The 15184-nt window shown below is 37.7% G+C and overlaps 1 protein-coding gene across 8 annotated transcripts in view; it reads right to left on the bottom strand.

The window, feature by feature from the left end:
- The window catches only part of TENM2 (teneurin transmembrane protein 2), a 1060439-nt gene that overhangs the window by 689382 nt on the left and 355873 nt on the right, over positions 1–15184 (bottom strand). The window contains exon 3 of one of the 8 annotated variants that reach the window (XM_068980690.1): positions 2706–2716. The exons of the other annotated variants lie outside the window; for them this stretch is intronic. Coding sequence (XP_068836791.1) covers positions 2706–2716 — 11 coding nt within the window. The remainder of the gene's footprint in view (positions 1–2705; positions 2717–15184) is intronic. 8 annotated transcript variants of the gene reach the window in all.

The following is a 15184-nucleotide window of genomic DNA, read 5'->3' as shown; positions in this document are numbered from 1 at the left end:
GACTGAAATGACTTAGCAGCAGCAGCAGGTTTACAAAGCCCATCAATACTGCTTTAGGAATTTCATATGAAACACCCATTACCAAGCTGGTTTAATTTGTTTAGTTAATAAACTTTATGTGAAGCGTTTTTATTTAGCATGTGTACTGGAAGCATTTTTATATAATTTCTGAGTCCACAGTGGCATGCTTTCCCTGAACATTTATGACGTTCCACAACTCAACTTCCAAAGAAACCCATTATGGAATTAAATGGATTCAGGTGGATAATTTGAGAGGGTAACTATATTGCAGGCAGCAAAGACAATATGTAAATATTGCAGCAATCTCTCTGACACGATATTAGAATATGAAAGAAAATGAAATCAACGAAACTATGAGATACGGAATTAATTTACTTTCAAATATTAAAAGTAATGAATCTTCTACTTATTTTCAGATTCCTATGACTCATCTTAATACTATGATAATTCTTAACTCTATTACATTACTTAACACATATTTGCATCACAGCACTCTCCAAATGAATGCCTGGCACTTTTTTTTTTCCCCAAACAGTTTGCCAGAAATTGCTATTATATTTTCACCATTCTGGGTTTGAATAGTCTGGTGGGAAATTATTTTTTTTAAAGTGCAACACTTGACATGGTATTTTCTTTACAAGAGGGACAAATGAATGAGAAAGTATAATCAGCTACATTACATGAGATCTAGAGAATAAAATCCTATTCTAACTCCGGATCTACCTTGCTTTTCATTGGAAATGAGTCTCCCCTCCAGTTTCTGAATATCTATCAATAAATAAACACAAGCCTTTAAAAAGGCTTAAGAGAAGCTGTTAATAAGCTGTTAAGCGATAGAAAGGAATGAACTACTGAGACAGGCTGGATCCTGGATGAACCTCACAAAGATTATGCCGAGTGAAACAAGCCAGACACAAGAGACCATACATTGTATGATTCCACTGATACACCCAGAAAAGGCAAAATTATAGAGGCAGAAGGTGGATGAGTGGTCACGTGGGGCTGGGTGTGGGAATGGGGATTAACTGTAGGTCTGCAAAAGGAGTCTTACTAAGAGGGAGCAAAAAATCCTAAAATTTATTTATGGTGATGGTAAAGTTACTTCAGCAACTTTAGTAAAGTTACTAAAGGTCATTGATCTGTACACTGAAATGGGACAATTTAATGACATATAAAATACATATCAATAAAGCTGTTGAAAAAATAACCTGGAAGAACAGATGGTTTGAAAGTAATGGCAGGGCAGGCTGTTTGAGAGAGGAATTTCTGCCTTAATGTCATCAAAGAATAATATCTCACTTTGCAGTGATACATTAGGACATCTTCTCTGGGAACGCTGATGGCTGAAGCTTATGCACCAAGCACCGTGTCATTACTGAATCTTGCATGAAACCCCATGGCCTACTTGTAGAAGCAGGATTTCCAACATTCTCCTCCAAAGAAGACCTTGACCCTCCCACCTCACCTCTTTCTCACATGCTACTTCCATACAGTGCATAATACTCACAGACTTACCATTCAAACTCAAATGATATCAGTCTTACATCTGAGTCTTAGATCCCTTCTTTGAGTTCCTTGAATTTTTCTAAGCGCTGTATCCCCTCCATTCAGCAATGCTGTATGTCCAATCCTTTTACGGTTCTATCATGCTTTTGTCTATCTTGAACCTTTTGACATGAAGCCCAACTGTGACACTTGCCTGGTACTTCATGGAGATGATAATAAACAATAGCTTCAAATCTCATAGGTAATACAAACTCACAGTAGATTCAATTTGGTGTGCAAACGTGTGTGTATGTAGAGACATACATAGATGTAGGCAGCATGAGGAATGGGAATTGAAAAGGAGTCTTTTCACTTGACTAATGCATCTTTGAGAGAGCTCCTTAAGTCTTCTGGTCAACTGTGTACCGTCATCTCAGCAGAAAGGAGCTCATTTTATAAGCACTATCTATGCTGACACTTAAATTGCTGTATTTTGCGATCATATCTCTCTTCTCACGTCATCCTGTCCTCATTTCCTCAATACCTGACATTTTGGAAATCTGGGGTGCAGACAAAGAGAAAAAGGTATGGAGTGTGAAAAAGACTCGTTTATGGCTTTTTACTAAAGAGATAAGGCAAAAGGGAAGCCACCAGTGAATGAGTGTCATTTTGTGCCAGGATTGGCAAGTGGTATGCTGGTAGGTCTTCCCTCTATATTATTTTAGTCAGTCCTTGTAACAACTCTCTGAGGCCGGTTTTATTCCCCACTCCCCGTTTACACTGATGAGGAAGGCAAAGCTCAGGGGAAGTTAACAAACTAGACCGGGTTCATCAGACTAGTATGTGAAGCAGACAGATATCACTCTAATACCCAGCTGTTTCATGATGGAAACTGAGTCTGATGCACAGTAAATTTATTATCTTCATAGTATTTAGTAAACTGTTATCAGGGGTGTGTTCTGCTCCCTTATCAACCCCAAAATAATCGTTTGAGAGATGAAACATCAAGAATTCTGGGAGGAAAAGAAACTATCTTTTTAAGAAAAACAATATACTTGTTTGTTTTCTGCACCATCTTGATAAATTCTTTACTTCCTCAATGAACTGCCCTAATGGGTAGGGGGGTCTTTGCAATTATAAAGACCTCCTTCTGCAATTGGCTATGATATGTTGGTGATAAATCACTGATCTCCTATCACATTATGGAAATCTGCTCTCCATGATTTATTTGGTTCTATGAACTTGCTGTAATGGAAATAGGCAGATGACACACACTGATGCAAGTCTAACTTTTAGGTTTCATACTGAACTTCTATGAACACATGTTCTAACATAGTGTGCTCAGTTGCTTAGCGGTGTGCTCCTCTGTCCATGAGATTTTCCGGGCAAGAATACTGGAGGGGTTGTCATTTCCTTCTCCATCTAACACAGTAAGAACTTAGAATTCTGAAAGCTATCATGTGTACCTTATTAAATCACTTACAGCAAAAGTTCTCAAGTTGAGTGTGCATCAACATTCCCTGGAGGGCTTGATATAACACAGATTGTTTGGCTGACTCCCATGGTATCCACTTCAGTAGGTCTCAGATATGCTGGCGATTTTACAGTATTTTGGACAAGTTTTCAGATAATACTGGTAAATTGATTTGAGGACCAATTTTTTAGACCCATTTTTTTTTCTTAAGAAAGAAGAAGCATCTAGAGAAATTATTTTTTTCTATTTATTTTGTTCTCCTCTATAGGTAGGAATACATTTTATAATTTCTATGGAATTTCAGTATCTAAACCCATTCAAAAGTAGACACACCAAGAATTAAGTTCTCATTTATACAATTTAAGTGGCACTGGGGTCTTGATTGTTATCACTGCAAACTCTATTTTTCCATTTTTCAAGTCATTTTGCAATTTTCTCTTACTTGGTTTTGACAACCACTTGACTGGCATGGCTAATGTATCATCGTATTATAGATGAGACAGCCAAAGCCCTGGGCTGTTAAGTGCCTTGTCCATATAGAGAGAAAGGATTTAAACTGGTGTGATTTTGATTCAAAATCTTAAAACTTTAAATTTTACAAATATACATATCATGGTATGAATAGGCACACCCAGATAGATAAAAATAAAAGCAAGTGGCAAAATGATGGTGCATTGAGGCAGCAATTAGGCAACTGGGGACCTGATCGCCTAAGTCTGCTCTAACAAGCTCTTGGAGACAAATCATAGATGCAAATAGACTTAAATTTACTCATCTAGAAAATGAGGGGTAGACCAGATAGCTGAGATTCCTTCCTGTGTTGGTTTATTTATTCATCTAGTTGTTCACTAAAGCAGTATTTATTACGAATTTACCATGGATCTGGCACTGTGTTAGGCCCTGAAAACAAAGAGCTGAGTAAGAGACCCTACATGCCATGAAGCTTACATTCTAGGTGCATTCTAGCTACCTCTTATAAAGTAGTGATCATATTTAGAGAAAAAATAAAACTGAGTAAGATGGTGGAGAATAACCATATCATTAAAGCACCACTGTAGCTGAGTCAAGGTCTCCGTAAAGAAGTGATATCTTAGAGGACTCTTGGATTTAAAAAGGGAGACAGCTACATAAAATGACAGGGAAAGCATATACCAGGCAGGGCTGTACTAAATGCAAAAGATCCTGAGATATAAATCAGCTCAACTTTTATAAAAATTAATTAACTAATTATTTTGTATTAGGAAACACAGGAGTCGTGGGTTCGATCTCTGGATCAGGAATGTCCCCTTGAGGAGGAAATGGAAAACCACCCCCATTCTTGCCTGGAGAATCCCATGGACAGAGGAGCCAAGTGGGCTAATAGTCCATGGGGTCACAAAGAGTCAGATACGACTTAGTAATTAAGCACAAGCACATACTAAAATATAGTTGATTTAGAATGTTGTGCTAATTTCTGCTGTACAGCAAAGTGATTCAGTTAAACATACATATTAAACATATATATTCTTTTTATATTATTTTCCAAACTGGCTTGGCAATTGCAAGAAATAGGAAGAAGGTCAGTATTCTGGAGCCAGGAGAGTAAGCAAATGATAGGAGACCAACTCTGAGTGGTACCCAGAACTTGACTGTTTAAGATCATTCAGAGTTTTTTTTTAATTTGAATGACAATTACTGAAAATTTCATTAGTGAAGGTGTTTCCATTAAAAACAGAGTTAAAATGATCATAAAATGTTCTTGTTATATAAAGTAATAAAACATCCAGCATTTACCTAGTTCTCTGTTTTCTGAAAGGTGCACCAAACTATAAGATATGAGCTGCAGTCCAGCCCTGTGAGATGTCAGCAAAGACCATCAAGGCAAGGCCAGTCCAATAAATATCTTTTCTTAATCTAAAAGCTATAACTGGGCTTTTAAAAAAATTTACTTTACTAGAGCATAGTTGATTTACAGTGCTGTGTTAATTTCTGCTGTAGAGCAAAGTGCGATAAATATCTTTTTGATCTTTTCCTTTTCGTATGCCACACCTTCTTTTATTTTATTTTTATTATTATTCTCTTTTTTGAGTCTTAAAGGCCACCATAAGAATTTGGAGGTCTTTTGGCAGAGAAAAGTAAGAACTGATTTAAGCTAAAATTACTCACTAGTTCTATGGGTATTAAAAAAAACTATGTAAAAGTGAACATACACATACGTAAAAATCTATTTTAAAATTCTGACCTTTAAATAGATGTTTTTCCCTCATTTATTTAGCATATGAATGAGAACATACACATTAATACACCAGCCAAAATTGTGCCTTCACCATTGATACTTTAAGAATATTACTAAGTATTATAAACATGGGCAACTCAAATAATAATTAGGGGGAAAATCATATGGAAATTGCTCACAAACTCATTAGAGTGTGCTTAATTATTGCAGTGAAGGGTTAGCAAGAGGATTGGAGCTTCCCAAATAAATCTGTTTGCACATGGATTGATATGCTTGTATCATAATTACTCGCAGCTGTTGGACTTTCGAAGTTTATTAGGAACTTAATTCCAAAACTTTCATGCTGAAAAGATTTTTTAAGAGGAAAGTGTTAGCCCAGTGCCAGTAATGTGAGCAAGGAGAATTTTTCTAGCAATTCTTTTCAGAGATTACTTACAGAGTAACACAGATCTCCTCATTATACATAATGAAGTGAACCCACTCATTTTTGATTTTCACACACTTTCCAGAAAGAGCAGAGCCTCCTGATTGAAACTGCCTGAGCCCTGAAATGAGAAGTTGCATGTAATATGTATTCCAATTACAAAACGATCTCAGAAAACAGGCTTGATGCCTGATATATTCATTTGAAAGCAATTCTTGGCTAAATTGATCTTTAAATAATCTATCTATACGCTTGTTAATTTAATAGATCAACTGACATCAGGAGAAGACAGCAGTGCTTCATCCTTCACACTCTGTCTTATAGCTGACAACTAATCCTTCTTTCTTGGTGATTCATTTATTATACTTTATAAATTAGAAGAAATGTACAGGGTCCCTGAAATACAGCTGAGGCTATGCTCAATAGCTTCTTCTTACTCATCATCAATCAGAAAATTAATACTGTGCCTGGGCTCGCAATTTTGATCTCTTTCTAATTTTTGGTCTATTTAACTGATGGCTGCTGTTCAGACTTACATTGCGACTGAGTATAAATAAAGTCATTATTTGTCTCTAAATGGTTTCCTTTGTTTCTGAGGCTCTTTTTAAGATCAGCTTTTGATAAGTACTAAGATTACCTATTGAGGGCAATTTAAAAAGAAAACAACTTGAGAACCAAATGTTTTCACAATCAATGGATTTTCCATTGTGCATGCATGAATGTCCATACACACATTCTGTCAATATAGACCAAATCACAATATTAAAGATCTGGCCTTTTTATCTTTATCATATGCCTTGCATTCCAGACTCCCAAATTATTAATTTTTCTCCAGATTTACATTGGACTATTAAACATCCATGTACGTGTGTGCTAAGTTGCTTCAGTTGTGTATGACTCTTTGCGACTCTATGGACCGTAGCCTGCCAGGTTCCTCTGTCCGTGGGATTCTTCAGGCAAGAATACTGACGGGGGTTGCCTTGCCCTTCTCCAGGACATCTTCCCAACCCTCCAGAGATCAACCCCGCATCTGTTAAGACTACCTGCACTGGTCAGCGGATTCTTTACCACTAGCGCTGTCTTGCTCAGTTGCTCAGTCATGTGCTACTCTTTGTGACCCTATCAGCTGTAGCCCGCCAGGCTCGCTCCTCCTTCTGTGGAACTCTCCAGGCAGAAATACTGGAGTGGGTTGCCATTTCCTTCTCCAGTGCCACCTGGGAAGCCCTTTAAACATCCATGCCCATGTTCATTTCATTCCCTCTTCCTGGAATGTACTCTGAATTTGAATTGAAATCCCACACAACCTTCAACCTTCAAGGACCAAATCAGTTTCTCTTCCTATGAAAAGTCTCCCTCACTGACTTTTCCCTAGGCAAAATCAATATGCAAATAAATTCTGTTTTAAATACCAATACATTATTTTTCATCAATTAAAATGGAAACAGCAACAATCAGAGTGATAGTAAACACACTGTTCTAAATTGTTTGTTCCAAATTCACTGTTCTTAGTTCTGTGTATATTATCATCTCATTTAATCTGTAAAGCAACTCTATGACGTCAGTGATTTTGTTTTCTTCATTTTGCACAAAGCAACAGAGGCAATGAGAGATCAAAGAACTCATTCTGGTTCACTCACAGGTAAAAAGGGCTGAGTCAAATCCTGGACCCAGTCATTGTGGCTTCAGAGTTCAGTCTCAACTCGTACTCCTACCCTGTGCTACAATGCCAAAGTTCCAGGGGAGTTGAAAGTGTTACAATAAATCTAAGGTGCCTACCATAGTATCTCAAACGTAATTCAAGGAGCAGTGGTTATCTTATTATCATATGCAATGAAAATGTTATAAAATAAGTTATAAGTAGCAATAAATCTGATATGATATATTTATTGTTCTTATGTCAAACAGTCTATTATTTTAGGTGGATGCTCTATAAATCATCAATCGCAGCTTTAACGCAGGAGTCTGCAACTCACACATGAAGATGTGATGCAGAACAAACGTTCCATAAATGTTAAGTGAATGAATGAATGAAATGAATCAACAAACTAATATGAGAAGTTTGGGGATGGGCTTTACCCTCTCCTTCATGTCTCCCTGAGGCACAGTGCTTAAATCCCTCAAAAATCACACAAATATTAAACCACTGGAGCATGGATTAAATCAACTTTTTCCTTCCATTTCAATGAGTTATTATCAAAGGTAAAATCCACAAAGCAATATTTTTTAAAGTCTACATACAGAAGTAAAACATGAAAATTACCTGATTAATGCAGATAGCCACTCACCAATTTATATTCTTGAACTCAAGAGAATCATTTAGCTAATTGTATAGGTGATTATTATGCTTTTCACAGAAGTGTGTATCATGCATTTAGAATTTTTAAATTGCGACTCTGAGAGAATCCTCTTAAATCTAATTATTGTATACTTAGAATTTTCCATAATCATCTAAAAGACTTATTTATTTCTTTAAGGAAAGAGAACTTTTAAATATGTGGAAGCCCTCTTGTGAGAAGGTAAATTAAACATTTAAAAATAATTAAGCAGGCTTTTTCAAAAATACAGGCTAAAACATATATTAAAATAACCGGTCAATGAAGGAAAAAAATCATTTTTCATGTGTTTCTTATCATGCATTTAAAGTTGAATGTGCTCTAAAAATGTATCAATAATTTAATAATAGTCAGAATTCTTATATTTAGGGAAATTCTCTGATATTTTAGAAAGTATTTTGAGATAAAGTGCAGATACAACTATTGAGTTTGAAGAATGGCTGAAATTCTTTGAGGATCATATGTGACTGGTGATTTGATCTTCAGAGAATACAGATACGCACTCAGAGAACATTCTCAGGCCAAAAAGAAAAATTAGGGAAGGAAATAAGAAAGAAAGGAAGGAACACATGAAGAAAAAAAGAAAGAAGTTTGTTTCTCTAAGTGACCTTGGAGAGAAACAAAGGAAAAATTAGTCTTCAGAGTTCTATCATTTGTCAGAAATTTATTTTGTCTCCTGTGTTCATATCAGTTTTTTAAAAAGGCACAAACACATACTACATGTATTTATTTATGGACAAATATATTTTCCTATTACATAAACTATATATATCGTGTGTGCACTCAGTCACTCAGTTGCATCTGAATCTTTGCAACCCCATGGACTGTGTAGCCCACCAGGCTCCTCTGTCCATGGGATTTTCCCAGCAAAAATACTGAAGTGAGTTGTCATTTTCTCCTTACATGTTATTAAATGTACACAACATTTTCAAGGATGTTGAAATAAGTGAAAAGAAGTTCAATAGCTTCTTCTTGTACCACATTCAAGAAACATTGCTCTAAATAAAGGCAATGACAATATTTCAAAATAAAAGATTTCCCAATTGGGAGATCTTCAACATGTCAGCATCCCATAACATTCTAATCTGCCAAAAACTTAACCATGGGCCCATCGTCTAAAATCAATGTCTAAATCTTTTAGGTAATTTCACAGAAATCTGTTTTCTTGCTCATCTCTTTGACTTCAGCAAGAAAGAAAGAAAGGAAGAAAATAGTTTTCAAGGACAAATGAACGCTTTGGGGAGGCTTTCAATATACTGGAGGTTTGTTTAACAGTTCCTCCCTGACTGAATAAGTTGGGGAACATAGAGGATTCAGGTGGGATTGCTTCAAGTTAAATACATGGAAAAGTACTTTATTTACAGAGCCATCAATTTTCTTTATGGATCTGAGACTGCAGAGAGAACACTGGACTATGAATCAAGAGATTTGGGTGCTGCTATGAGAGTTGATTCTGGGACTAAGTACATGGATGACCTTGAACAACTCATTTAAATTTTCTATGTCTCCCCCCATCAAAAAAAAAAAAAAATCAGCTAACTTCCTCAGATATTTGTGAAGCTTCTTCTAGGCACCCCATAATAATAATCAAATAAATAATTAACCCTAATACTTTCAAGCACCTACTGAGACTCCAAAAAAGAGAATCTCTAACTTTTGACATATTTTTTCTTTGTAGTATTTTAACATTTAAATTATTTTCAAAGTTTATGCCAAATATCGGCAGAATGCCTTGTTTGTAGCAGGAAAATAAATGTGCTTCCTGAGTCTATATGGGAATGCAATTACTGGCCAAATATTCATTATAAACCATAAGTTTCTTACAAACAGAAAAAAAAAGCCAAGCTTTTCAAATTTCTTGGATCATCAGAATTACTTGTTGAGCTTTTTTAATCCCATGTCCCAACCTTGACATTTATGAATTCAGGACATCTGAGCCAATATTTGTTTTCAAGCCCAAGTTTTCAAGCAACCAACTCAAAGAGGAAGCCTGAGTAATTACAACATCCATGGTGTTTATAATGCAGAAACAAACCAGTTGCTCAGGAAAAGCCCAACCATTCCTTATAACTGGAACAAATCTCTCTTCTGGGAGTGGATCAATGAACCAAAGCAAAATTGCTGTTGGTAATAAAACTACTGCCTGCATTTGTATTGGGACTACCAAAATGATCTATTATATTATTTGAAGAATGTTTCCAGGGATGGATTTCCATTGATTAATCAAACCTTTCTTTTGAGGGATTGTACCTATAGGAGGGTATACAGTACCTGAAGCCATACAACATTATTAATTGATACTTGGGCAAAGATGGAGGAAAAGAAAGAAGCAAGGGAGGAAGGAAACAAGGAGGAGAGAGAAGAAGAGGAAGAGTTTAGCTAATCTGCTAAAATTATATTTCCAGGAGCCAAGCGAAACCACACACTGTTTGGGCTGATTGGCACTACCAATTCAGTTTTGATTTAAAAAGATCCCTTCAGCTAACACTTGGAGAGCTTCAAATGAAACTCTACCTGATGTTGTTAAGTCAATTTGCTTGGATTAAATCCAGCATTTGCCATGTGTTTTCAAGAGTATTTTGACTGATTTGCTCCAATTATCCCTGAATGTCTTCTAAGAACTTTTCTCTCCAAATTCCACTCATTTTTCAAGGGCCAATTCAAGGCCTAACATTTTTTTTTTTTTTTTTCTGGAAGGTTTTTCCAATGATTCTAGTCCTAAACATTTCTTCTTTCTCAAAAACATTTGAGCCTGTAAATGTTGACAAGTATATCCTGTCAACTCAACAGGAGTGAAAACTCTTTGAGCAGAGATCAACTGATAAACCTAATCCCCAGTTTCCTTACAGAGCATACTGTGTTTCTGCATTATCACATATTTTATTTCTATTTCTGTTTTTTTTTTTTAAATTGGAGGGAAACTGCTTTACAATATTGTGATGGTTTCTGCCATTCAGCAATGCAGATCAGCCATAAGTATACACATATCGCCTCCTTTTTGAGCCTCCCTCCACTCTCCCACTCCACTCTAGATGATCACAGAGCACCAGGCTGGGCTCCTAATGTTATACAATAACTTCTCACCAGCTACCTATTTTACACATGGTAGTATATATATGTCTATGGAACACTGTCTAGTTGCTTCACTCTCTCCTTCCCCCCAGTGTGCCCACAAGTCTGTTCTCTATATCTGTATCCCCATTCCTCCCTGCTAGATGTCCACTGACAGATGAGTGGACAAAGAAGATGAAGTGCACATATACAATGGAATATTGCTCAGCCATAAGGAGGAATGGATTTGCGTCAGTTTTAGTGAGGTGATGAACTTAGAATCTGTTACAGAGGTGAAGTAAGTCATGAAGAGAAAAACAAATATCATGTGTTAATGTATATATATTTCTGAGTATTCATCAAATTCTGCTAGATCCCAGCTCAAAGTCCAGCTCAAACTTCTAATTTGAGCTATCACCTTTGAAAAATCTTCATATGTGTATCACCAACACCTCAAACTCCAAATATCCCAGACTAAACCTTGATTTCCTTCTAGGCTTATTTCAGTGACGGTCTTTATTAAACAAGCTAGAAACCCTGCAAGCATCCTCAATTTCCCCTCTACTAGCTCCCTAATGAGTGAAAGTCACTCAGTCGTGTCCAGCTCTTTGCGACTCCATGGACTACACAGTCCATGGAATTCTCCAGGTCAGAATACTGGAGTGGGTAGCCTTTTCTTTCTCCAGGTGATCTTCCCAACCCAGGGATCGAACCCAGGTCTCCCATGTTGCCGGAGGATTCTTTACCAGATGAGCCACAAGGGTAGCCCACTAGCTCCCTACTTGCAATTATAAACTGCTCACTTTACTTCAGAAAATGTTACAGGATAATGGGGAAGAAATCACACCCCAAAGCAATAAAACATTTGTCAGCCATAACTTCTGCTTATTTTTTGTCAGTGTGATCGAGAATAGGGTGTTTCCTTTCACTGGAGTGTTTTTTTAACATGTAGAATAAGAATAGCTACCTGTTTTACAGCGCTTACTTTAAGTAGAGTGTGCTGGGCAGTATACTGGATACTTGACCTTACACACATATTGAGTCCAAACAAAGTAAAGGGGCTGCTTTGAAAGTGAAGGGCAAAAAGCTTAATCACTCAGGACTGGTCATTGACATATTTCTCTCAACTGGGTAGATTTCAATGTGGCTCCAGTGGGTGGTCGCCTTACAAATATGCATTAAAAAGTTGATTCGACATGTAGTGCTGAGTAGATTTATTGATTCTCTACTCCAGCGTCCCTTTGGCATTTTATTACATTGATAATGTCTTCACATATTTTGTAACAGGCCAATTTATCCACAAAGAATACAGAATGATTTTCTCTAAGAGCCTCCTCTTTCCGGGAGAGTTCTCTGGTATATTTGGATGCAGGATGCGTGCCTCACAGACGCTGTCATGCTCACTAGGACTAATATTGTGTGTAAGAGCAAAGACTTGCCATTTCACCCTTCTTGACAGGGATCTTCTAGAGCTTTTACGAGAGGACTCCACCACCCGCCCTCACCTTGGGAGCTGAGAGACTGGTAAGGCAACACTCACAGGCGCTGTTTAAATCCTACTTTATCACTGCAGAAGTGAGATGGCAGAGTTAGACCCTCGTACAGTAATTTCTCTGGCAGTGAATATACTGCCAGGCTCAACAGTTTGCTGAATGGGTTCTATACACCAGATATCATGGTAGGTGTGCTATGCTTCAACATGAGCAAAACCCTTCCAACTCCTGACCTCACAGAGCCCATAATCAAAAGAGAGGGACAGAGAAGTGAATGGATAAATACATGGTTATAATACACAGTCTGGGTTAACAAATAGAAGGCCAAAGAGTGTGTGACCAGCATCCTGATCTAGCCTAAGGTGTTGGGGGAATGAAGGGGTCCAGGAAGGCTTTTCTGAGGAAGCCAAGTTTGAAGTAAAATCTAACAGTGTAGAAGTTAACAGGTAAAGGCTAAGAGGGTGGGGTGTAGGGAAACCATTCTTAGAAAGTGAGATAACCCTAAAATGGGAGGAGGAAAGGCTAATCAAAGGAAAAGGAGAAGGTCCCTGGGCAGGTGCTCAGAGACTAAGAAGAGTCTTATGAGGAGGGAGGGGCCAGGCCTTGTAGACCATGTTAACCAATTTGCTCTCTAGTCTAACGGCAATGGGAAGCTCCTCCTGAGCGACTTAAGAAGGCCCAACCCAGGTACAATGATCCAACGCCTATTTTTCAATGATTGATCTGAGTGCAAGGTAGAGAGGGAGGGCTGTGTGGACTTAGGGAAAACAGCTCGTGCTCCAGTGAGCATCCAGGTGAGAGCTGACAGTGACTTGAATGAAGTAGCAGGTCTACACAGGCAGAGTAGAGGAGACAGATATAGAGGAGGGAAATTCATCAGTACTTGATGGTAGGTGGAACATAGGGATGGTGGAGAAGAAAATAAAAGTCATGCCGGAAAGACATGTGGCCCTTCAGAAAATAAAATAGTTTTCCTTTGTTTTAAACAATGCCATTAGTAATTTATTTTTTTTGCTTCCAACACTGGCTTCCTCTTTTAAAAAATGTGAATACTAATGCAAGCTGTAACAAAATTGGTACCCATGTCTTTTGAAAAAATATATGTACCACTGATCCAGCAATTAGCTAGAACAGAGAGGCAGGTACACAGGCTAGGAAGTGAGACTTTGGTTTCTAGGCCTAATTGCTCGCCTTGGGCAGTCTTTTCACCTCTCTACATTATACTTGTTCCATTTGTAAAACGGGTATTAGAATATACAAATTGGTTGTAAAGGTTAAATATGTGGTATAAAGTGCTTGGAACAGTAGCAGGAATGTGGTAAATATTCATTAAATTTAGCGCATTTCTGCCTTCAAAGACTCTCCATGGGAGGTGCAGTGATACATCCCATCAAACCCCGCGCCAGAGCCTGGAATACTATGCTTCACCTGCTGCTGCCCACATTGTTGGCTATCTTGCCTCTTTGCTCTCTGTACTTCAGCCATGTCCAACTTCCTTCTGTCTCTGGATGCACCTATCTCAGGAACTTTGCTGTACATATTTCTTCTGTGTGGGACACTCCAGATCTTTCCACCGTTGGCATCTTCTCATTGTTCAAGCCTTGGCATAAATGTCACACTCTCGCCCTGATGGCCCTCTGCAAAATGGTCCCTTTTTTTGTCATCCTCCATTCCGTTATTGCATTGTATTTTCTTCATAGCCCAAATCACTCACTGAAGTTACTGAGTTTCTTTCCAAGCTGACTGACTGTCTTTCTTAAATATAAGGCAGCCAACAAGAGGGCAGGGGTTTCATCCGTCTTAGATCCCAAGTAGCTGCAATAGTTTATGGCATGTAGTTAGCATTCCACGAATAACTGTTGAATGAGTGAATGAATTAATTACAACCACAAGTACCATGAAAGAGCAGAAATTTCTGTCAGGGATCCAAAACCCTGTTGAGGTTACAAGAGAATGCTGGGGAGCACTTTCTTAGTGGATCAAAACCAAGATTCATCCTCTTCATCATTTTGCCTCAGAGGCAGCTTCCCACCCTGGGTTTTTCCCAGCAAAGAAAAGCTACTCAGGGATGCAGCTCCATATATTTTTGCCTGCTAATTTCCCCTCTGAGTAGCGACACTCTTAGAACCACATCCCTAAATACTGTTCCAGTTTGCCTTTAGATATACTGGAAAAGATAATTCTACTTTAAATAATAAATATTTGGGGAAGTGTGAGGTTTTAGTCTGAGACTTTTTCAAGACCAATGGTCACTGAAATCACCACATATTGCCTGGACCCTCAAAATCACCCAAAGGAGTGGACTAGGTTTTCCCACAGCATCTTCCCATTTATTTTTCTTCTTTTTAAATTTTTACATAGAAACTGAATTGCAACAAGATGTAACAAGTAGTGCATTTCTGGGTGATTATAACACACCCCAGGTGGTGTCATAAGGCACCAGAAAGTGTAATAATTTCCTCAAGTCCCTGAGAGTTTTGTTGCTTTAAATGTAGTTGACATTCTATATAACAATGAGAAAACGGGATGTGTGTATTTACTGGACACTGCAAAGGTGAGCTTGGGATGTTATTATCACCCCATCAGTAAGCCTCAAAAGTGTTCAGAGTCTGAAAACACCATCCTGGTTTACGTTCTAGTGTGAAGTCATTTCATATCCTTGCTCAGTCCTGGATTTTTTTTTTTTTT

Source organism: Capricornis sumatraensis, chromosome 9, assembly GCF_032405125.1.
Source record: "Capricornis sumatraensis isolate serow.1 chromosome 9, serow.2, whole genome shotgun sequence".
Lineage (NCBI taxonomy): Eukaryota > Metazoa > Chordata > Mammalia > Artiodactyla > Bovidae > Capricornis > Capricornis sumatraensis.
This window is presented reverse-complemented; position numbering and strand designations above follow the sequence as displayed.